The sequence below is a fragment of the Thalassophryne amazonica genome, chromosome 18 (genome assembly GCF_902500255.1).
Source record: "Thalassophryne amazonica chromosome 18, fThaAma1.1, whole genome shotgun sequence".
NCBI lineage: Eukaryota > Metazoa > Chordata > Actinopteri > Batrachoidiformes > Batrachoididae > Thalassophryne > Thalassophryne amazonica.
Genome location: NC_047120.1, coordinates 42902934 through 42928249, shown reverse-complemented (window position 1 = coordinate 42928249; position 25316 = coordinate 42902934). Strand labels below are relative to the sequence as shown.

The 25316-nt window shown below is 38.4% G+C and overlaps 2 protein-coding genes across 2 annotated transcripts in view; one reads left to right on the top strand and one right to left on the bottom strand.

Moving 5' to 3' along the window:
* Window positions 1–1388: 1388 nt before the first annotated feature.
* Window positions 1389–12252, bottom strand: pnpo (pyridoxamine 5'-phosphate oxidase). The gene is made up of 7 exons (XM_034193553.1): window positions 12025–12252; window positions 9893–10017; window positions 9709–9808; window positions 5735–5788; window positions 5510–5638; window positions 5206–5276; window positions 1389–1918 (listed from the first exon to the last, which is right to left on the bottom strand). The coding sequence occupies exons 1-7, from the start codon at window positions 12208–12210 to the stop codon at window positions 1753–1755; spliced, it is 831 nt and encodes a 276-aa protein (XP_034049444.1). The 5' UTR covers window positions 12211–12252; the 3' UTR covers window positions 1389–1752.
* Window positions 12253–21325: 9073 nt separating this feature from the next.
* The window catches only part of mrpl10 (mitochondrial ribosomal protein L10), a 7650-nt gene continuing 3659 nt past the window's right edge, over window positions 21326–25316 (top strand). The window contains exons 1-4 of the mRNA XM_034194101.1: window positions 21326–21441; window positions 21660–21823; window positions 24099–24263; window positions 24580–24724. Of these exons, the coding sequence (XP_034049992.1) occupies window positions 21360–21441; window positions 21660–21823; window positions 24099–24263; window positions 24580–24724 (556 nt within the window). The 5' untranslated portion in view covers window positions 21326–21359. The remainder of the gene's footprint in view (window positions 21442–21659; window positions 21824–24098; window positions 24264–24579; window positions 24725–25316) is intronic.

The window sequence follows — 25316 nt, the reverse complement described above, 5'->3', positions numbered from 1 at the left end:
GAAGTTAATCATTTACATACATTTTTTATACGATTTAGTAAGAAGCATCAATATAAACCAGCACTACAAATACATGTTATCCATTGTATCTGGTACATTTAACCAAAAGGCAGGTGGATCCTATTATGTACATTTGTGTCTGCATCAATCAGTTCACAATGAAATGCTACATTGTTTAAGTTTTAACTACAATTTAGCAAGATAAAATGTGCCAAGAACACAGTGATACGACCCTTATGTCAAAGTATAGGGCGTGTAAAGAAAATACTATCAGTTTTTAAACAGTCAAGTCCACTAAAAATAAAATATCTGAAATAATTTCCATAAAATTGGTCATTTTCGTATATATTAACATGGCGTTTAAAAATCTTATATTGACTTCTGACCTTGGATCATTGACCAATCCTAACCAAATTCAAATTACTTCTTCCCATCCACAGGCTTAATGTACCTGACACGTTAAACTCTAATTCTTGGTATTATCAGTTATCAAGTTGTTCACCAATGAATATGGCTTTATACACCCTGAAGAAAACCATACACCCTGAGGCCGAAGGCCTATACCTATAAACGATAAATGTTGTATGGTTTTCTGAAGGGTGTATAAAGCCATATTCACTGGTAAAACAACTTGATAACGATTTGATCATATACCTATAAATGATAAATGTTGTATGGTTTTCTGAAGGGTGTAAAAAGCCATATTCATTGGTGAACAACTTGATAACGATTTTATCATATACAGTGGTCCCTCATTTATCGCAGGAGTTACGTTCTAAAAATAACCCGCGATAGGCGAAATTCGCGAAGTAGTCAGCGTTATTTGTTACAATTATTATAGATGTTTTAAGGCTGTAAAACCCCTCACTACACACTTTATACACTTTTATCAAACAGGCATTAACATTTTCTCACTTTTCTCTCCTGTGTAAACACTCAAAGTTCAAACCTTAGTAGAAAAAAAATAACGTTTTCCTATAAATAATTATGGCTTTTAGAACTAATTTAATTTTAATGATCAACCTACGAGGTTGGACACGTAAGAAATTATTAATAGTGACTCACCAGTATTTCACAGTTCCTCTGACCGCGCCTTCATCTTCGTCGTGGCGCCGCTCCGCTGTCCGGATTGGCTGATTACTTGGGTGGTATGAAAAATATTACCCGTCCGCGAAAAGGGTGTATTGCTATTTATTCTTTAGTGTTTTATCCAATCATATTGGCGTATCATTTATAGGTATATGATAAGTTGTTATATATACAGAGACCAAGGCATTCACAAGAGTGTCACTAGTTAATACAAGGAATCAGTTGCCATTTATGTTGTTTCAACTGAACAACAAACCATTGAGGTTGGAGAAGACTGCTCTTTCATTTCTGCTGACAAAGCTTCCTTTTTCCACAACGATAACAACTACTGGATAATCAGTTCCACTGCCAATCATTATTTGACAATATCAGACAGACTTTGAGCTCTTGTACCAGGCAGGGCACTTTGATACCACGTCATTTGCTTTCACTCTTCTGTGAATATAAGCCAAAAAGGAAAACCAGAAGTTGTACAGCACACTGAGATTGCACACAACACTTCTTTAACTGCGCACAAACCGCTAACATCAATACCTCAACTGGAATAATTCAACTGTAAAACCTATTTAATTATTGTGTCTTGGAGAGATTTAATTTTTATTAGTAAATATTGTGAAGACAATTTGTCAATGATAAAGTCACGTCAGGTAGCTATTCAGGTAGTCATGGAGACAGTCGTTGGTAGAACCAGCCTCCCTCTGCAGTGTGGTGAAACTCTCCCAGCTCAGCCGCTCCCTTTTTTGGCTTCTTGAATACAATGCGGTCATGAATTCTGTTGGTCTGACCCTGCCAGAATTCCATTGAGTACGGTTGGACAATGTATCCGCCCCTGACGGGAAAAGAGGACATGACAGTCAGTACACCACCATAAAATATATTAACACTGTACTGCCAACTAGGCAATAATACCTGCAAGCAAGAAGACATTATCGTCAACGGGAATCTGACATTTGACTGCAATGTCCTTGACATGAATGATGGACTTCTACCCAAATTTACCAGCTAAGTGTGTACCACATTTAGTACAAGTCCGGTTGAAAACTCCATAAGTTGACCTTTTCCAACATGAATTATTATTATTTTTTTAAAATTGCAATTTCAGAACCAACCTTCATGAACCAAATTTGACAGAAACCAGCAAAAGGACCTGGGATATGGGAGGAGAGGCAGACAAACTGATAGGAAGTCACGACCTTGATCTTCATGATTGACTTTTGACAAATTTGACTTTATAATAGTGCAGTTACAAGGAGTAGAAGTGGTGAAAGTAGATAAATATTTGGGGTCAACTGTTCAAAGTAATGGAGAATGTGGTAAAGAGGTGAAGAAGAGAGTGCAGGCAGGGTGGAGTGGGTGGAGAAAGGTGGCAGGAGTGTTGGGGAAAGTGTAGTGACACGGACCCACAACAGGGGGCGCAAATGAACGGTCAATAGATGAGCCAAAAGGTAACAATTTAATGTTGTGAATGTGCACTATAAACTAACGACTATACAGACAATCTCAGAATATGATAGCAGTCAATACACAAAGGTGACGTGTGGGCAGGCTCGAGGATAGAAGACGTCTGTCCTGAGAAGAGCCGGAACCACACGATTTCCGCCGCCACTGAACCTGGTGAATACTGGAGCCGCCAAGTCCCGAATTCCCAGGTGATCACTGTCCCCGACTGTCGGATCTGGTACTGCTCTAATCACACACACGTGCAGCTCCTGTCAACCACTTATCTGGTTGGGGTGTGAAGCGAAGCCGTCGCTGATCACACCAAACGCCAATCCCACAGATAAGGCAGAACACCACAGGAAAACGGCTGCAAAGAAGTTCAGACTGTTAGTCAGTGTTTTCAGTTTAGCAGAGAATTACCTTCACAGGTGGATCTCGGCAATGAGGTGGAGATGACGTCCGGGTTTTATGGAGTAGTATGATGAAGTGTAGATGGGTGACAGCTGTCACCCCCGGCTGTGTCCGTGGCGGCAGCGCCCTCTCGTGCCTGAAGCCCGCACTTCAGGCAAGGCGCCCTCTGGTGGTGGGCCAGCAGTACCTCCTCTTCTGGCGGCCCACACAACAAGGAGTGATTTGTGACTGAAGAATATCAGCAAGAGTGAAGGGGAAAGTTTACAAGACAGTAGTGAGACCAGCTATGTTGTACGGTTTAGAGACGGTGGCACTAACAAAAAGACAGGAGGCAGAGCTGGAGGTGGCAGAGCTGAAGATGTTGAGATTCTCTTTGGGAGTGACGAGAATGGACAAGATTACGAATGAACATATCAGAGGGACAGCTCAGGTGGGATGGTTTGGAGACAAAGTCAGAGAGGTGAGATTGAGATGGTTTGGGCATGTGCAGAGGAGGGACTCGGGGTATATAGGGAGAAGGATGCTGAGGATGGAGCCACCAGGCAGGAGGAGAAGAGGGAGGCCAAAGAGGAGGTTTATGGATGTGCTGAGGGAGGACATGCAGGAGGTCGGTGTGACAGAGGAAGATACAGAGGACAGGGTGAGATGGAAACGAATGATCTGCTGTGGTGACCCCTAACGTGAAGAGCCGAAAGACAAAGAAGAAGAAGGGCAATTCCAGAACCAACCTGCACGCATTCCAGGTTTGGTGGTGGTGGTGGTGATGGAGGGGGATGGGGGAGCCCCACAAGCATCAGAAGGCTGATGTGTACCCCACATGTTCTACACACTACAATATAAATGTACAAATAAACATACATACAGTATGTCTGAAATGGTGATTTTTAAATTATGTATGACTTCATCATTTGACTTTTGTGTGGCTTCATTATGAAGTAATCCATACCAATCAATTACAAATACTTTGTTGATCAATATATGCTTTAGATCATTGATCTAGGCATCTTGATTTCTGAGATATACAAAACCATGGACCATGTTTCTTTGATCTTACCCTTTGTCCAAACTAATCCAAAATGTAATAATTTCTAGATATCTATCCAAGTGATATTAATATTCCCACCAAAGTTTAAGGAACACAGTTGAGATTTTTTTGTGTTATCTTGTCCACACACATATGCACGCATACACACCAGTGAAAACAATAACCCGTTATCTATCGCTGCTTCTCCAACACACAGCGTAAGGAAAAAAAAAAATATTTTTTGTTTTACTTTTGACACCCCCACCCCCACCCAGTAACCAAAATGAGACGTCCTGCATTCTTTATGAATTACATTGATGTTGACTTGCAGCACAACCAGCTGAGCTCAGCTCAGAGGTATGGAGTGATATTCATGCCATTAATTGTCTGAAAGGAAATGCTTTTGAGAAAAACTACAGATTTTGTTTATTTTTATTTATGTCCAGAGATCAAGGATCCAGTGAACAATTTCATATTTATTTACTTTAAGACTCAATAAAATGTTATTGACATAGAAAACCTGTAAAGTCTACTTTTAGTACACAGAAAAATTCATAAGAGGTATTGATAAGGGAATCGATAAGGAATTGGATTGATAAGCGGAATCGATAATGGCATTGATAGATACAACCTTATCAATACCCAACCCTGTAAAGTTGAATTAATATTATTTATGTTAAAACGTGTTAGTTATGCCAAAGACATTTAAAAACACAGACATGTTTAAATGTTTTTTTTAAACCCAATGTATAAAATATGACAAAAGGTAAAAATAGAAGAATAGAAAGTTCTTTAAAAACACATGTTTAAAATGGTTAAAAAGGGTGTAAAATGTGTGAAAGAATAGAAAGTTTTTAAAAACATGTTTAAAATATTTACAAAGGCTGTAAAAATGTGTAAATGCATAGACAGTTACTTAAAAATGCACAAATACTTTTAATACTTGAAATTGTGTGTATGTGTGTAGTGGGGGCGGGGGGGGGGGCAGCTATTCATTTGTTCTCTGAGGGGGGCTCACTCTCCCACACTTTGAAAACCCCTGTCCTAGGCAATTCCACAACCCACTAACATCATTTTGACTTCTGACCCCAATGATCTTAAACTTGATCAAAAGAAAATAGAAATTTGCCCATGCACCTGAGAGGAATTGTGGAAAAAACAAACAAACAAACAAAAAACAAACAAACAAACAAGCATTTCTCAAAATATAGTACAATTTCATACCAGAAAGGAATACTTACCAGCATTCAGGCATTGGTACCTCTGTGTCCTTGTACTTCTCTTCCAGTTCTGTATTTTTCTGCCTTAAATACTAAAACAAAGAAAAATAAATTAACATAAAACTAAAAGAACATAAAACTGGACCATTCCACATTTGTTGTACATGGTACAGTGCATTCAGAAAGTAGTCACAGTGTTTCACTTTTAATTGAATTTACTCCATGTTGGAATAAATCTGTAACATAACAAAATGTAGAAAAAGTGAACTGCTGTGAGTACTTTCCAGATGTCCTGTATGTACATGACATAAGGGTAGATGCTCACATCTCTGTTAGGAATAGGGCTGCTTTGTTTGCTCACAACTGCTCCAATTTGGTTGCTCTTCGGTCGGGAGTGGAAGTAGTCACATGACTCCTGATAGGGGATCCGCTCCACTTCCCCCTCAATGCGAACCTACATCCCATTATTTCAAAAAGTGTAAGAAACCCAGTTCTGGATTATTATTAATAAGACAGAATCTGAAAAGCATGAATGACGGTTAACTTATACCTGTCTGTTGAGAGGTTCCCAGTAGAACAAGAGGCAGGCGTATGGATTGCTCTCCTGCGGACAAAGGAATGATGAACATTTCATTAAAAAGTTCACCATTTGTGGTCAGATCCCATTAGATTGAGGAGCATGTGCTTCCAGCTGTACCCTAGAACCATACCAGTTGACACCTACGTGTGGTTACAGTGTTCACATTTAATTCGGTGCCAATCCTGCCGTCATGAGATCAACATGTATGTTTTGACGATGGGACGAACTCCAGTAACAAAGGAAATGGGCTTTGTGTAGCCGAATCCATGACGTTCTTGCTATAAGGTAAGAGTGTTAACGGTGCTTATGAAATCAATATACAGCCAACTGTAACGTGAACTGAAATGAACAGAAAACTACAGTTAACTGAAAACTTAACTCAATCTAAAAGCCAAAACTAAAGCTAACAAAAAGTAAGAGAATGCAAAAATGACATGGATATAAATTAAATTAAACTAACTGAATATCAATCTCCTAAAAAGTTAATTTTACATAAAAATGACTCTAGAAACAGTTCAAATTCAAGAAATCTAAAATGACCCATATATAAAGCAAAACTGGACATAACAATAACTGAATATGAAGCCAGCTGAAAGGCTAACTCAATCAAAATCTGAATATAAAGTTAACTAATCATCTTAAATTAACTGAATGCAAAACTGAACGATGAGAACACCAACGGAACATCAAATCGCTAAATATAAAGCAAAAAACAAAAAACAAAACAAAACAAAAAAGCAAAAAACTGAATATTAAGCTAGCTGAAAAGCTAACAATCAAAATCTGACGATAAAGTTAACTAATTTAGCTTAAATTAACTGAACGTAAAACTGAATGAGAATGCCAACAGAACATCAAATAACTAAATATAAAGCAAACTGTACATAACTATAACTAAATATAAAGCAAACTGTGCATAAAAATAACTGAATAGAAAGCTAACAATCAAAAATAGACTATAAATGTAACTAATTCATCTTAAATGACCTGAATGTAAAACTGAATGATGAGAACACCAACGAAACATCAAATAATTAATATAAATCAAACTGAACATAAAAATAACCAAATATAAAGTTATCTGAAATGCTAACAATCAAAATTTGAAGATACATTTAACTAATTCAGCTTAAATTTTAATGTAAAACTGAATGAGAACCAACAGAACATCAAATAACTAAATATAAAGCAAACTGTACATAAAAATAACTGAATATAAAGCTAACAAACAAAAATAGAATATAAATGTAACTAATTCATCTTAAATTACCTGAATGTAAAACTGAATGATGAGAACACCAACGGAACATCAAATAATGAATATAAAGTAAACTGAACATAAAAATAACTGAATATAAAGTTATCTGAAACGTTAACAATCAAAATTTGAAGATAAAGTTAAGTAATTCATCTTAAATTTGAATGTAAAACTGAATGAGAACACCAACAGAACATCAAATAACTAAATATAAAGCAAACTGTACATAAAAATAACTGAATATAAAGCTAACAAACAAAAACAGAATAGAATTTGATATATAAAGTTAACTAATTCAGTTTAAATTAATTAACTGAATGTAAAACTGAATGACGAAAACACCAACAGCTCATTTATCAAAAACTATTAATACTAAGTTCAAACAGTTTCTGCTAATCCCCCCTTCAACAAAAACACACAATCACCTGGCTAACAACAAACAACACACTACTTTCCTTTATTTTAAATAAGACGGTTCCAAAATCTCCACAGCAGGGGCATCGTGTACAAAGAGTGGAGTGGAGTGAGTGTATTTCCTACTAAAAATGGCAAAACCCTGAAACTGGCGTAAGCACAAAAACATTCAGATGTATCAAAGTGTGGGTAAGCATGGATCCACACACGTTCCACTTGTACATCCCACTGAATGTGGAACTGAGCATGTAACCAAACTCCTCCCTGGCCACGCCCCATTTAAATATGCAATTGCATGTAAATAGGCCCATTGAGCAGGGTTTCCCCACGATATCACATCAGACAACATGAACACAGAAAAGAAATTATACTATAGATACTGGGATAGATTATTCAGTACACTGTTAAACGGATTAATCATGAAACTGGAAAAATATTCGTGAGTGCGACGGAACGTCTGTGTGTGTGTGTGTGAGGCTGACATGCTGTGAGCTTAAAAAGGTCCGCTGACAGTGTGACATTCACAACTTACACACACGTTTATTGAGAAATATTGAAGACAGGAAGCCTGTTAAGAAGCTCTGCAGCTCTCACCATCAAGCAAAAATAAAAAAGATATTAATAATAAATAACATTTGAATGTGCACATGCCAAATGTGGCCACATTGGTTTACGTTCAGATCGATTACATGAATACACTATTTACACAGCATGCAGCCAGCCATGGCGCACGTGTGCAGCCAATAGCTCCAATCACATGGAAACCAGCTCTCGCTGCAAATGGCTCCTTAATGTTGGAATGTGATGTACCTGATGACATTCGGAAGATTACGTTCCACAAGGCTGGCATGGCTCGGCTCAAGGTTGACAGGCACAATCCTGACTGATCGGCCAGCTCATGCTGGATCACCCGTTTCCAGGAAGCCCAGCGTGGGCAGCACGTGTGTGGACACAGACAACCGCCTGGCTCCTCACCGTATTGCACTCTGGGACGGCCACAGTCCTGCGCGCAACTCCAGTATCTGTGGCCTTGACAATGTACTGTAAATCGGTTTATGAGCCAATTACTGTCATTTGCAAGAAAATCCTCGCATTCCCTGAATACACACTCAGGCCGGATTGTACCATTTGCAAGGTCCTCTAACAATGCCAATGCAGCCACTGTTAGTGCCATTTTATGCATCACTTTGCGCATCGTTTTATATCCACCCATATAACTGCGAAAACATGGGTGTGTTAAGTGTTCATAGGTTTATCTCTGATATGCACATCACTCTGATGACTTCTTGTTTTCACAGTATTAACAGTTTCCCAGCATCACCTTTACATGTCCACAGTGGAACAATAGCTGAAGAAACGTGCGTACTCCAGCCAGGATTTTTGTGTGATGCACTGCACATTTCCACGGTCATTTCACTTTTGATACATCTGAACATTGCCATGGAGACGGACGCATGCCAGGTTTTTGTTCATACACATGCTTTGTACATGAAGCCCCAGGTCTCTTTTACAGATACATATGGATTTTGTTATATTTGGAGACACTTACCACTATAGGCAAGCCAACTGAATTTGTCTTAGGAAATTGACTATTGTTGTCCAGATTACGCTAAACCAACCCAATCAGACTGAAAGATGACAAAGCATTTGTGTAAAATCATTGCTGAGTATTCATCGTACAAGTCTAACTGGAGTACAAGACCTCCCAGACTATTTCAAAAATGCAACTTATACTCGAAAATATGAGGGACCTTACAGAAACGGATCATGTAAGGCCAATGTAACATACAGCACACAACATTAGTAGTAACTACACTCTTAGAAATGAAACAAACTCTTCAGGCATAAAATGTTGAATTTAATTGATAAAATTATGGTAACTTTTTCCATGTAACATTGTTAATTAAGTGCAAAACAACATTGTCAGTGACATTAATTAAATCAAATGAAACATTATTACTTAAATCCCAATATTGTGTTGCACTTAATTGACAAAGTTATGCGGAAAAATTTACCTTAACTTTTTAAATTAAATTCAACATTTTATTTCTTAGAGTGTATACACAGAGTACTTTTGCAAATATAGAGATGTGTTTATTCTGCTAAACAACTTTTAGTCAACATTGTTACCAATATTTTCGATCCTTTCATTTATTTGCATTTTCTACTTTTCTGTTTTGAATCTTGTCATGATTTATGAGACTTTTCCCTTCCTATTGGACCTAATTATGCAACTCTACCCCTGACAGTGACAGAGAAACAGTTTACCAACCAGTTCAGTCCCTTTTCGGCTCTCGTAGTTTGTGAAGAAACGGAAGCCTTCGTTACTGTAACCTTTCAGGAGGACCATACGAGACGATGGACGCCCGTCCCTGAACAGATGGAAGCCAGCCCAATATCAGAATGTGAACAACCTCAAATTACTTTATTTCACTTTACATGGACCTCTTACTCACTTAGTAGCAGTCGCAATGCACATAGCATTTGGCTCTCCAATTTCGGGACACTTTGCAGCCTCATCAAACCAGTTGCTAAATTGTTTGATTGGGTCTAAAGAAACGAGGTGACTCTCTTCAAAGCACTGTGAAGAAAATAATAAACCACATATTTTTAATATTTTTACAACAGTTTCTGCCATGCACATTGTTTTTGTGACTATTTTTTAAATCATCACTGCCTATTGTTTTCTTAGAGTTTAAATTAAGGAGAGAAAAACAAGCAAGTCTGATGCAACATTTAAAATTATACATTGGTCAAGGGGTTAATGAGGTGGGTTTGTGACCAGAGGATCCTTGGTTCAAATCCTAGTTAGACTGGAAATTCACTCAGAGCCCTTAGGCAAGATCCTTCCCCACGTTGCTCCAGGTGTGTAGTATATATATATATATATATATATATATATATATATATATATATATATATATATATATATATATATATATATATATATATATATATATATATATATATATATGAGCACAATGCAGGATTTTATCATATTTATTTTTTCCACACAACTGTTGATCCAAAACAACTTGGAATGTTTTGCAGTTCCAAAACTGACTGCCATTTCTGGAAAGGTGCTGCAAACGTTTGGTGTCGGACCGATGCTCTAAACCTGATGTTTCCATGTGGTGCATTTTGTGGTAAAATATGCTCCAAAATACAGAAAATGGAACCTAAAAATTCAAAAATGCCTACATTGGTGCCTCATTCATTCTCAGATCCACACCCACCCCCTTACAAAGTCCAGGATCTGCCCCTGGTCTCAGCTGCCGCGCAACTTCACAAATGATTTTATCTTAAATGGTTTATGGTTGGGATTTAATTTTTTCTTAAATGTATAAAAAGTTCTGAAATTTGAACAATAATTTCACTCCTGGACCATGAACTTGCGCACTTCTGGACACCTTGTGCAGCAGTAAGAATTCCAACATTTGCAGGTACCTATTTACTCGGTTGTAGGAACGTCACATCCAGTTTGCCTCCGTGTCAAGTCAGTCGCTGGCATGACAATACGGGGCTGTCGACGTGCGTTACCGATGAGATACATTGTGTATTCGGGAGTGGTATTTGCTCTTGAATTCCAGATTTAAGTAATTATTTGTTTGAATTTAGTTATATTTCGGTTGTTGGGGCCTTAGTGTGGCCTTCAACTATTCAGAGGATTTTGATGATATCACCCGGGAGTGATATAAAACCAAATTATCAGCAGCACATGGACAAGGGAAAAACAATCCTACACAATGGTCAGATGTTCAATATCCTGATATTTATTCCTACTTCATAGATACACCATGTGTTTCAAAGTAATTTGTATTTTATGTCATTATGTACACATTGTGAATTGTTGGTCTGCCCAGGACCCCCAAAGTAACGCAAGATACTGATCGATGTGATGTATGATCCTCTTGGTGTGTCATCATTATACTTTATGAAATCCTGGCCTGTGCCAAGGAGGGACATGCTGCCCAAACTTTGCATTCTATGTTTTGTTTTTAATATCGATGGATTTTAATTTTCTTTCTCGCTTTGTTGGTACAACCCACTGCCTCGTATTGTCCAGGCATTAAAAAACAAACAAACACAAACAAATAAACAAAAACAGTGGCGAAATGTAAACAACTCGTATTAAGTAATCTGTCCACTACGTCACACCAGCCAGTGTTGCTAAGCACGTGACTTCACAGACCGAAGTGCCCGGATGTGCGACCGAGTCAAAGCAAATCCACCGGACCTTTTTTTTTTTTTTTTTTAAAATAAATGAAATTTTATTGAAATTTACAAGACAAGCAAGTGAATACGTCAAAACAACAAACACATTGAAAATCAGGACTACAATGGTAGAATGGAACAAGCACACAAAATGCGATTTAAAAAAAGAAAAAAAAAAGGTATTCAGATCTACACATTTCAAAGATTTAAAGTAGTGGGTAAAATCACATATGAAGGCAGAGAAAGAAGGGCTGCAGCTCTTCCATTTACAAGTATGGATATTATATTTACCCAGAATAACAACAAGCAAATCGACTGGACCTAATTCTGAGACTTTTTTTTTCTGTTGATCGGCCGTCGCTCCCACACTCACCTCCACATCTTCTTTATACTTTTTCCTCATGCCACTTAGATCCATGGTGGTGCTGTCGCTCGCCGTATTTGTGAAGAAACGCGGCAATAAAATGCTTTGTAGAGCCGTTGTCAGAGAGCTATGACATTGGAGATGTTTATCAAAAAAACTGTTATTTAAAAAATTCCTACTAAGCATGCGCGTCATTACAATTGCCTGACCAGTATTATAAAAGCTGGATAGTCAAGAGCACTTCCGACTCCTAAAGCCGAGAAGCCGCCATATTACCACTCTCTTTCTATGAGGAAGTTGGTGTTTTTGTTTGTTTTTTTATTGATTGAAAAGTTGCACAACACTTACAGTGCATTTACATAACTGAACCAAAATTTTCCTGGGAGTAACAAAAATAAAATTACAAATTAGGTACAGTTCATACAGTGTGTCCATGCTGATAATATTTTTACAGCCTTTGTATTTGTACAGGGTTCAGCACTGTTCATATAAATTACAAATTCTTGATATTGGATTTTATTTGGTCAAAAACACAACCATAACAACCACAACAACAAGTAGTCCTATTGTGGGTGGGTGAATACATCGAAACAAATGAAAATTACAAATTTGGCAAATAGAATGAAATATACTAAATCATCATATCATTTAAATGTTGGATGCAAAATTTTGTTGGAATTTTTTTCTACTTGAAGGCACCCTTCACAGACTAACAAAAGGGGCATTATTCTCAGGAATAGGTCCAATGCCTGGATTGTGTACGAGGTCATCAATCTGTCAATGCTCAGTCAGCTGTATTAAAGGTCATCTTGATTATTACAGCTACCCGGAGAAACTAATTCAGAATAAATGATTAACTAAAACAAAGGCATTTTAAATGAGATCTCAGACCTGGACATTGCCCAGGTGCACTGCTACTTCATAAACACAAAGATGACTTGAAAAGTCACATCTCATGATTCTCGTTCCTTGAAAATGACTGATTTATTCTATTCTATTCTATTTTCAACAAAACCACTTGGCAATAATATTTGTTGGAAGTCACCTGATGTATGTACGTTTATTGACTCATAGGGTTTAATCCCTGCAATGTTACACAGTTAGACATTACTGACACAAAGTATGAAACACAATGCTCTTATAATAAAATTGCACTGGACAATTAAATTTTGTTTTGGACTTTCATAAAGAAATTCTACAGATTAAAGTGATCTAAAATGTAGAAATACAAATTATTTAAGTATTGTTTTTGATTAATGTGTTGTCAACAAAATGAATTATAACAACATGTGTACCAACAAAACACAGCTGCATTCAGAGTACATTAGAAAATTGCAGTTTAAAGTGGATTGTTTGAGTAATAGGAAATTTATGGAGAAGTGATAATGTAAAAATTCTACTTATGTTAATGTTGTGAAAATGGACATCTTAATAGGTTGTAGCTTTAGTAAACACCTGCTGACATTTGGATATGGAATATTGATCTTTTTTATTATTGCTAGATTAAAATTAACCACATTAAACATAAAACCAATCTCTATGTGCTGTGGAAGTAACACACAGAGATCACTGAGCCTGAGAAATGACTGACTGCGTGGGACCGGACTGACCAAGGGAGTACCAACATGGCAGCCAATAGCGTCATTCGGTTTGGCGCCGCAGTGCGCCGCATCGACGGCTGCCGCCTATTGACGCTGACGAGTCGTGGAGCCGCCATCTTGAACCGGTCATCCGACCCGCTCCACTCAGTGCTGTTTGGCAGTGCAGCGCATTTAATCCATCGTAACTCTCTGAATACTAAACTGATTTTCCCTGAAAACCCCCTTCTGTCTGATCATTTCTTAATAACATTTACATTTACTCTGATGGACTACCCAGCAGTGGGGAATAAGTTTCATTACAGTAGAAGTCTTTCAGAAAGCGCTGTAACTAGGTTTAAGGATATGATTCCTTCTTTATGTTCTCTAATGCCATATACCAACACAGTGCAGAGTAGCTACCTAAACTCTGTAAGTGAGATAGATTATCTCGTCAGTAGTTTTATATCCTCATTGAGGACAACTTTGGATGCTGTAGCTCCTCTGAAAAAGAGAGCCTTAAATCAGAAGTGCCTGACTCTGTGGTATAACTCACAAACTCACAGCTTAAAGCAGATAACCCGTAAGTTGGAGAGGAAATGGCGTCTCATTACTTTAGAAGATCTTCACTTAGACTGGAAAAAGAGTCTGTTGCTCTATAAAAAAGCCCTCTGTAAAGCTAGGACATCTTACTACTCATCACTAATTGAAGGAAATAAGAACAACCCAGGTTTCTTTTCAGCACAGCCAGGCTGACAAAGAGTCAGAGCTCTATTGAGCCGAATATTCCTTTAACTTTAACTAGTAATGACTTCATGACTTTCTTTGCTAATAAAATTTTAACTATTAGAGAAAAAATTACTCATAACCATCTCAAAGACATATCGTTCTCTTTGGCTGCTTTCAGTGATGCCGGTATTTGGTTAGACTCTTTCTCTCCGATTGTTCTGAGTTATTTTCATTAGTTACTTCCTCCAAACCATCAACATGTCTATTAGACCCCATTCCTACCAGGCTGCTCAAGGAAGCCCTACCATTAATTAATGCTTCGATCTTAAATATGATCAATCTATCTTTATTAGTTGGCTATGTACCACAGGCTTTTAAGGTGGCAGTAATTAAACCATTACTTAAAAAGCCATCACGGCTCTCAGGCACCGTCGTCAGCCTGTTTCAAGCTGAAAACCTCCACATTTCAGGCTCTATTGATCCAGGACGTCGTGAGAGAACAGAGAAGTTTCAGAAGAAGTCGGTTTCAGCATTTTATCCGGACATTCCACTGTTAAAGGAGATTTTTTTAATGAAAGACGTGCGGACGGGTCCGCGCGTCGGGACGCAGCCGGCGCGGTGCGGCGGCACAGGAAAAACACCTCCGTGTTGATAACCATTTGTAAAATCCAGGCGGCTTTTGATGGCTTTCAGTGGAGTGAGTATATGAGAAATTGTTTAACAGCTGGACATGTTCCAACTCGTCCTTAAGGCTTCCAACAGAGGTGTTTTTCCTGTGGCGGAGCGTCGCAGCGGCTGCGAGCCGACGCTGCAATCTTCCCGCACGTCTTTCATTAAAAAAAATCTCCTTTAACAGTGGAATATCCGGATAAAATGCTGAAACCGACTTCTTCTGAAACTTCTCTGTTCTCTCACGACGTCCTAGATCAATAGAGCCTGAAATGTGGAGGTTTTCAGCTTGAAACAGGCTGATGACAGCGCCTGGGAGCGCTGCGCGATGTCTCGCTCCGTGGGAAGTCCTTAAAGCGACAGTATCACCTCAAAATCTCTCATCAGCCGTTAAAATTTTCACCGAAAACCAGCTTAATTTTTCGAACCGTGTCCACTTCGATGTGTCTCACAGGTTTAGAAAAAATTTTGATCAAACAAAGCGCCAATCTCTCAGCAACTTCTCAGACAAAGGAATTCCGACGAGGGGCTGGACGACTCCTCCCACAAGGCGTGCTCAGGCGTGGAAAAACTCACGCATGCGCACGAGGGTTCAAGCATGTCTGACGTAAAAACATATGAATGAAATCCATATAGTTTTTGAAAAAAATAAAAAGGACCTATACTTTATTGACAGACCTTGTATATATATATATATATATATATATATACAAGGTCTATTAGAAAAGTATCCGACCTTATTATTTTTTTTCAAAAACCATATGGATTTGAATCACATGTGATTACATCAGACATGCTTGAACCCTCGTGGGCATGCGAGAGTTTTTTCACGCCTGTCGGTTACATCATTCGCCTGTGGGCAGTCTTTGAGTGAGGAGTCGCCCACCCTCTCGTCAATTTTTTCATTGTTTAGGAATGGCTCAGAGACTGCTGCTTTGTTTGATCAAAATTTTTTCAAAACTGTAAGGCACAACTGAGTGGACACCATTCGATAAATTCAGCTGGTTTTCGGTAAAAATTTTAACAGCTGATGAGAGATTTTGGTCTGGTAGTGTCGCCGTGAGGACGGCCCACGGTGCCTGACGGCGATCTGCGCTTCGAGGCGGCAGCGTCTCGCCGTTTCAAGTTGAAAACTTCCACATTTCAGGCTCTGTTGACTCTGTTGTAAGTCGTCAGAGAACAGAGAACTTCAGAAGAAGTCGGCATGAGGAGTTTATTCGGACATTCCATAAGTTAAGGGACAATTTGTAATGAAAGAACGTGCGGGCAGAGTCGCATGTCAGGCCGGACCCGACCGCAGGGGGTCGTGACAGGAAAAACACCTCCGTTGGAAACCTTAACTGGCAAGTTGGAACATGCCCTAGCTGTTAAACAATTTCTCAGTTACTCACTTGTTGAAAGCCATCAAAAGCCGCCTGAATTTTACAAATGGTTTTCAACACGGAGGTGTTTTTCCTGTCGCGGCGCACACAGATTTGCCAAGTCGTCACGGAAACGACTCGGCAATTTGCGCGCATGTCTTTCATTAAAAAAATGTCCTTAAACAGTGGAATGTCCGCATAAACTCCTCATGCCGGCCTCTTCTTAATCTTCTCTGTTCTCTCACAACGTCCTGGGTCAACAGAGCCTTAAATTAGGATGATTTCAGGTCGAAACAGGCCGACGACGGCGCCTGAAAGCGCTGCAGGACGTCCCGCTCCGTGGGAAGTCCTTACAGCGACAGAAACACCCCATAATCTCTCATCAGCCGTTAAACTTTTCACCGAAAACCAGCTGAATTTCTCGAATAGTGTCCACTCGGATATTCCTCACAGGTCCAGAAAAAATTTTGATAAAGCAACGCGCGCCGTCTCGAGCAGCGTGTGAAACAAAGGAATTCAGCCGAGAGGGCGGGACCACATCTCACTCAAGGCCTGCCCACAGGGAAATGACGTCACCAACACGCGTGAAAAAACTCACGCATGCGCATGAGGGTTCAAGCATGATTGGTGTAATCGCATGTCAATCAAATCCATATAGTTTTTTTTTTATATAAAACTGCCGGTTAGTTTTATAAGATACCTCGTATATATATATATATATATATATATATATAAACAAAATACTGACTAATGAATACATTATGTTTCTATATAAAACATAACAATAGATATAAGTTATATATCATAAAATCAAAAAATATATAGATCAGGGTATCTATCTATCTATCTATCTATCTATCTATCTATCTATCTATCTATCTATCTATCTATAAAATAGAAAAAGTTATATATCAGAGAAAATTACAATATATAAATCATATATGGAGTATCAATATAATCAATATATCAGAGAAAATTATAAAATATATAAATCATATATAGAGTATCAATATAAGTCATACACATACATAAAAAAATCAGAAATACATATATAGAAAATGATTGTTGTTGTCGGCTGTTCCCATTTTGTTTGGGGTCGCCACAGCGGATACAGCCAGATCTGCACTGGTATTTGGCACAAGTTCTACACCGGATGCCCTTCCTGACACAACTCCAGCTTTACCTGGAGAAACATACACAGCCCGTGGTGTTTGAAGAGGTCTCTCATCCAAGTACTAACCAGGTCCCACACTATTTAGCTTCTGACATCTGAACTACACAGAGCAGATATATCAGAAAATGATAATATAAAATATCACATAGGGTATCAATATACTTCATTTCCAGTCAGAGAGAGAAAGAGAAAGTTCCAAGGCTGTACAAAGCAGAGAGAGAACAAAATGTAATGTAAATGTAAATTGTCAGATTAAAACAAGAACATGACATCTCCGCCCCAGACCACATTTACACATGTACAAACTTGCTCGTGAAAGTTTTCCAGCTAAAAGCCCTAAAAGAGGACTGTATACAGAGCTCTCTGCAGCTCTCAGCACCTTATTATAATACTGCTAATAATGCATTATATTTATATAGTGCTTTACACAGTGCTAAAAGACACTTTACAGAACAGAGAAAATAACAAAGAACAAAACAACTTTATTATAGAAAGATAAAAATAAACAAGAATATTAAATCAAACCTTCACTGTGCCCTGTGATTGAATCACTATGATGACCGGTCAAAAAAACAAAACAAAACAAAGCAAAAAAACAAAAAACAAAAAAAAAAAAACCCTATGATGACCGGTCCAAGATGGCGGCCGCATTTCTTGCGCCTCAGCAACCAATGTGGCGTCTACTCTTTCTAATATCTATACTAGCCATAGAGATCAGTGACGTAAACACGCTTTATCGTTCACGTAAAACGTCACACCAACGTGCGTGGAATGCCAAATAAAATTTTGGGAAAAAAAATATTATTATAACGTCAATTGCAGCATGGGTTCTGCACATTTGACGCCCCCCCACACACTTCCCACGCAAAAACAACACCAACAAAACCAAACCAAAACAAAACAAAACAGAACCAACAGTTGCCAGATTATGGTAAGTCTATCCCCATGAATCTACTTTTGATTATTTTGAGTGGGTAAAAACTGCAGTGAACTGGCTGTAACAAGCTGGTATAGTAACACGCCTATAGCATGATAGAGTACGGAAGCGTATTCCATTCACTGGATAAAAAAAAATTTGACCACTGATCTCGTAATTACGAGAAAATGACCACTGATCTCGTAATTACGAGAAAAGCGTAATTACGAGAAAAGATCTCTTTTCTCGTAATTACGAGATCAGTGGTCAAATTTTTTTTTATCCAGTGAATGCAATACGCTTCCGTAATAGAGGACTAGACATGATAAAAAATATTCAAAATAGTTCATAATGCATATGATCATATTTTAAATGTAAAACAACAAGGAAGAATATCAGCAAATTCAACTATACATGTCAGAACTCAAAAGAGGTAGAAGCTGATAGTGTATGCTCTGTTTTGGTGTCGCTGTATACAGTTTTGACCCTTCAAGGACACATACTGCAAAGTCAAACTCTATTTTTAATGTAAAGACTCTCAGGACAACCCCAAATGCAAATATTTTTACATACACATTTTGTATTATGATAGCATTATCAAGTTGGTGCCGCCATCATTTTTTTAGTTTTTTTTTTTTAAGTCACACAGTTTCTGGTGGTTCTGAGATCAACACAAAGTCCAAACTATGAAATACATATTGTATGAGGTCAAAAAGGTAACAATAAGAGAACCCGGCCCAGAGAGGAATGACCCTGTGTTAACAACTTGGCCTGGATTAGGGTTAGGGTGGAGTTTGCCCTGGGCCCAGTCCACACATGGGGCAGAGTTTGCACCGGGCCAAGTTCTGTTTAAAAATATACACCAGGCACACCTAATAGTTAGTTAAATGTATCTTAACAACTTTAAGCTATACCAGATGCTTGTTGTTGCCATCAGTAAGCTTCTGCCAGAAATCTGGTTGGATATTTGACCACTTTTCTTGGCAGAATTGGTAGGGTTCAGATAAATTTGTTAATTTATTGCCACAGACCTGACTTAAAAGCACAGTCATGTTGGGAATATAACATCTGGAAAGTTCAAAGAGTCTGATCTCAACACAGGGCTGACAGTTGTGTTTCTTGCAGTCATTCCTTGTATTCTTGTAGCACCGGACATTGGTCTACACCTGTTGCAGTTAAAAAAGAAATACCAAATTAATTTGAGATATGCAGTTAATTATGACCATCCAAAATCCAGTGACTTCTTACTAATTTGTACAGATGTAGCTCAGAAATGAGAAACAGAATTGACAGTGGTTTGGGGTATCTATTCCAAAAACATAGTTCGAAATCAGATGGAGGGCAACCAATATGTTGGGAGATTACCCATTGGAGACCAAAGATAATACAGTTTATTTTTGGTGGAGATCATGCAGACTACTGTGGGAGCACAAAGTGAGACCAGCGGCCATATAAAACCTCCCATTCTCACATAGCAGTTAGTATAAGTGAATGTGTGGCAATAAATGTCTGATATATTTTTGATGAAATTAATTTGCAAATTTAGAACACACAAGGCTACAGCTGTGGCTGAGAGAAGAATTAGACTGTTGAAAAGGCGATGTCACTTCTTCACAGATATAGACATTCCACTTTTTGTGCAAGTTGCATCATTATAGTTTGTGGTATATTGTGCAATTTTGAATATTCCACTGGTGGGTGATGATGAAAGCAATGATGATGGTGACAATGATTCTGACAAGATTAGTGATACACCCAATGACATGCAGAATTTTGGGTATATAATGCTGGATGCAAATAAGTTCCATGCAAAACATTAATTACACCTTGTTTTATTTAAGGCAACAGTGCACCTTTATTTAGACTGTGTTGTTTAAACTAGCGTATTTCAGAGTGTAATATTTATTTTTGAATATACATGCCATCCTCACATCTAGAGATAACCAAGGTTGACCTTGCACTACTTGAACTTAAGGCATAGAATAATAATGGATTCTTAGTTAATGCATTTCATGAATATGCAACAGAGAGGTACCAAGAACACCTTTTACTTTTCATTGAGGGGTCAAAGGATCCAGAAATGGGTGCTACTGGAGCAGCTTTTGTAGTCCAAGCATGGAATATTGGGTCATGCAAAAGAACATCAGATTTCCTGAATGTATTCACAATGGAGTTGTTGGCTATTCTAATTGCAGTCCAGTGGACGGCAAAGATGGATCATTGAAAGGTGTTGGTGTGCAGTGACTTGGTATCAGCTATCAATAGTATTGGGACAAGTTCATCCAAGAGTTGGCAAGACCTCATTTACGACATTCTTTTGGCGATTAGGGATGCGGCAAAAAAAGGGGTTGAGATAATATTCTGACACATAAAGTTATCACAACAAATGAGAAGGTGGATAGGTTGGCCAAAAAAGCTGTGACAAAAGAAAACATTGAAATCAGTATCAGTCTTTCCAAAGCAGAGGGCAAGTGTATTGTATGGAGGGAAATTAACTTGCAATAGCAAAAATGCTTGGAGCAAGAGACTCAGAGGTAGGCATGAATTTTCAGTAGCTAGTCGAGTGACAGATTCAGTTAACAGTTGTAGAAGAAGAGGGTGGAAAAGAAAGGATGAAGTCACTATTGCTAGACTGAGAATTAGTCATACTTTCTTGAACAGTGCTCTCTTCCTTCTCGGATGGACTATATGTTTGGTATGTCCACAGCCAGAGACAGTGCAGCATGTTCTATTGTAACAAATTTTCCAGAGAAAAGAAAGAGCATCCCTCAAAATTTTGAAGAACAGATCTGAAAGACGTTTCAAGTGGGTGGGAGAAGTATTGGCTTTAGAAATACTTGAACGACACTGGACTGAGAGAGGATTTAGTACTGCTATAACGAACTGATGCAGAAGGTGGCAGCAATGCAGCAATAAGGATGCCGGCTGCCATTAAACGTCATAGAAGAAGAAGAAGAAAGATGGCGGCAACCTTGTGTGCAAAATTGCTACCGAAACACAGTAATCCAGATTTAATAATGACGAATTTATAACATTATCTGAAGTAGTGTGGTGTTTGTGGTTGGCTGTTTTTGTTGTATTTATTATGCTAGGTAGCCGCATTAAGTCTGCGCACTTTAACGTTAGGTGAAGCTAGCCGGTGTTAGCAGTTAGCTGAGGCGACCGCTGCATGTTTTAAATACGTTTTTGTTGATTTTTTTTTTTTAAATGTCTTTTAGAATGGCTGCCCCTTGTGCAGAGTGTCCGGCACTACGCCAAAGCTGTGACTCGTCACAGAAAGCCGATGCACTTTATGAAACAGAAGCTGATGGCTCTTACGGAGTATGTTCCTCCTAAACCTGGAGTGCCTCCAGGAGCGTATCCACAACCAGAAGTCCAGCAGGTGACAGCAGACGCGTGTTTTATGTGACCAGTCTTCATGATGCAGTGGACCACAGAAGGATTTCAACACAAGAAACCAGTGCAAATCTCTAGGCTCGAGTCTCTCAATGTGCATTCTGGCAAACTAGCTGAAATTCCACATCTTGAAGATAATCTTTCTTTGTTCCACTCCACTGTGAAGATGTATGACTAGTGATGTAGTAAAGAAGTTGCGCTCTGGGTAGTGAGTGAAGTCACCCCAGTTCAGCTATCCATGCTTATTTTTAAAAAATAATAAAGACTAGTTTAAAGTTAAGGACCTGCTCCCATCAATGGGCTTTTTACCTGACAATTGGCCAGCGCAGTCTCGTTGGAGGGCAGGCACTAAATGGGTAAAATATGATTTAATTTGTCTACTTTTGGGGACAAAACCACATAATTTTGTCTGAGTTTTTGGGCAAATTACAGGCAAACAAAGTGAAAATGCAAAGAAAAAGTGACATTTCGATGGGAAAGTGGATGTGTTGAGGTTTGTTAATGACAGAGCACAAACACGTCGAGGCGGTTTTGCAGGTGAGAGAACGATGTAGCTAGTCTGGTTAGCTGTGTAGGGTAAAGGCCCACTGACACGAGCATGACTCATTCACGCACTTGCACGCATGTCTTCCCGGCTGGATGCCGTGCTTTGTACCACCTCCTGCCACGCGCTCTACACTGGACGCTGCGTATATAAAATAATTATGTCGTAGCAGATTAATCATTTTGTCTGCAAGTTGTCTGTTGAAAACGGCTCTGATCGCTTCCTGAATCACAGAGGAGCGGTCCAGCAGTGCCGTTCGCACGCGCTGAATGAGCTGGAGAAAGCATTTGGAGCTGTCTAAAAATGGAATTATTTGCCATGTTTACATTGTCATGGGTTGGTAAAACAGTTGCATTTTCTTTCATTGTTGTCTGCAGCTGTTAAAGTATGTTTATGATAGATTTAACGTCTCGTTATAATCATTCAGACGAGCTACGCTCTGATGTGATCCACTGATGCATCCACTCGCTTTGTTCACTTCTTTATTCCACTTGACGAGCTGCATGTCATGTTGGCGAGCAGATCGCACCAAGTAGCATGACATTTATGCGTGAAGGATTATTTGAACATTTTTTGAATTCTCTTTGTGCAATTGCACGCACTGGCACCCCTCTCACGTTCAGTCTGCACACGTTAAAGATGAGTTTACTCTCCTGCACGACATAGGTCGTGCAAGTGCGTGAATCAAAGTAATGCTCGTGTCAGTGGGCCTTAACACTTGCCAACACAACGTATCCCATTTGCCTCATCTTCCCTTCTCCACTGGAAACTGAAAAAGAAAAAAAAAACACTTTTTGCGATTGCTTCGGCAGTTGCAGCCGAAATCAAAACGGCATACCATTTCTTCATGTTAAGTTATGCTGTGTATATATTGCACAACGGGAGCGGCTGTCCCCATAAGTCATCTCACTAACAAAACTTGAGTAAGAACAGTGTGTTATGCCCCTGGTGTGCATAAATGATTTATTACATGAAAATATAACAATTGAAATATTGTGTTATTACAGTGGGGTGGCTTCACCTGGGGTGACTTCACTATGAAAAGTGTTCTGCATAGTTTCTGCAATCACAGCCACCGAAGCCAACAATTAATGTCGGAAGTAGTTTTTCAAAAAAGGTTTTCTCTGAATCAAAAGTGAGCATGTGACACAGTTATTTGATTACTAATAATATTTTTGGCTTGTGTGTTGATATTGAATGATGGTGGAATATAAGGAAAGAATCTTTTGTCACAGTTGAACACTGGATTGTTAAAACTGTGTTCCAATATTGTAGCTCACAAAAATTGGTTGGTATGATACAGAACGCATTATGTTCTATGGTGTATGACACACCCAGTATAAATATAGTGAAATAAATTATATTCTCTTGTCTTCTCATATTTGTCTTTAGATCTCAAACCAAAGCATTTCAGTGTATGACAGAAATAAATTATTTTGCCTTGTTGTTCCAGTACCTTTGGAGGGGGCTGCAGTTGACTTAGGTCATTGGACGATGAACTGTAATTTTGTATTATTTAATCACCTTGTTTAATTTGTAACTATGACAATTGTTTGAATGTGGAAAATCTAGTTTGTCAGTGGAAATGTGGGAACTCATAGTTTGTTGGAATGTTAGCTCTTACGTCACAGAAGTATGTACTGAAACTTACTGTTTACTGTGAAATGAAAAAACAAAACAAAAAAACAACAATAATAAAACCCTTTTCTTCTGCTAGGAAAATCCCTTCGAGTTGCTTTTGAGGAAAATCGTGACAAACGTGTTCCAGGAAAATAAAATGATTGCTGTGGTCCAAAACAATGCCAGCACTAATGAAGACATCCTGCTTCTCAAATCCAGACTGTATAAACATGATATCACCATCAAATTTTTCCCCAAGAAGGTACAAGTGATGGATAACGGCATCAGTTTTTTTTCTAGGTGGAGAATTTTGTATTTCCATGTTAAAAAAGCTCTCGTGTAAAAAGTAACATTATTAGTGACTACATTATGTCTTATACATTTTAATTTGTCTTTGGCTGTTATAAAATGTCAGACCTTTCATTCTTCCACCAGACTTGACCTCCACAAATAATCAGTGTGTAAAGAAGTGCATCCACTTGACAGAAAATGAAACCAGCAACATGAATAGTTTTTATGTTTGCGCTCTGAGTTGAGCGTTTTATTTATTTTTTTAAACCAGCTGTTTTCATTTGCAGGTGATGCTTGAGTTTGTGAACGACAGTATTTTCCACAACATGGCTCCTCTGTTCATCGGCCACACAGCTCTGATTGTCAGTAAAGAGCCAAAGGTGAAAGAGATGCTGAGGAGTCTGAAGAGCAGCCCACAGATGACACTCCTGGGTACGTTTATTGTCTGGCCTTGCAGGAAATGAGGACATTTGTAATACAGAATGGCCATTTTGTGAAGTTTGCTGTGCCTGGACCTCTACAGATATTGACAGCTCAACTTTGGGCTGAGAAACAGCTCATATTTATCAGGGATTTTCAATTTTAGAGTATTTATCAGCTGTACAGCATGTGATGGCAAAAGTGGAGCTTGGAAGCTACAGTTTGTAAGAATTAGGGGTGTTAATTGGTAGAAATGAATATAGCATTCATAATCTCTTAATTAATAATATTATTCTGCAGCAGTGAATGAATGTTTCCATAAAATTAGAGTGAGCCCTTAATATCTATATGGGAGTGGTCCATGTAATACAGGGGTTGGAATAACATTTTAACACAAATGGCCAAAACAGTGATCATTAAGTGAAATAAATGCCATATCTACCATATTTTCTGGAATATTTCGCATCAAAGTATGACTTGCACCTCTTTTCCTTTAAAACGGGATTTTTGTGCAATAATTTGTTTTTATTATTGGCATTTATTGTTTTATTATTGAACTTTATTTTGGTAAGGTCCTATATAAATCATTATTATTAATAATGAC

Coding starts and splice junctions, on each gene's coding strand:
- pnpo (XM_034193553.1), bottom strand. CDS start 12,210: ATGACGCGCATGCTTAGTAGGAATTTTTTAAATAACAGTTTTTTTGAT. Junction 10,018..12,024: donor AGTATAAAGAAGATGTGGAG/GTGAGTGTGGGA, acceptor TTTTCTTCACAG/TGCTTTGAAGAGAGTCACCT. Junction 5,789..9,708: donor GCCGAAAAGGGACTGAACTG/GTTGGTAAACTG, acceptor CTTTGTCCGCAG/GAGAGCAATCCATACGCCTG.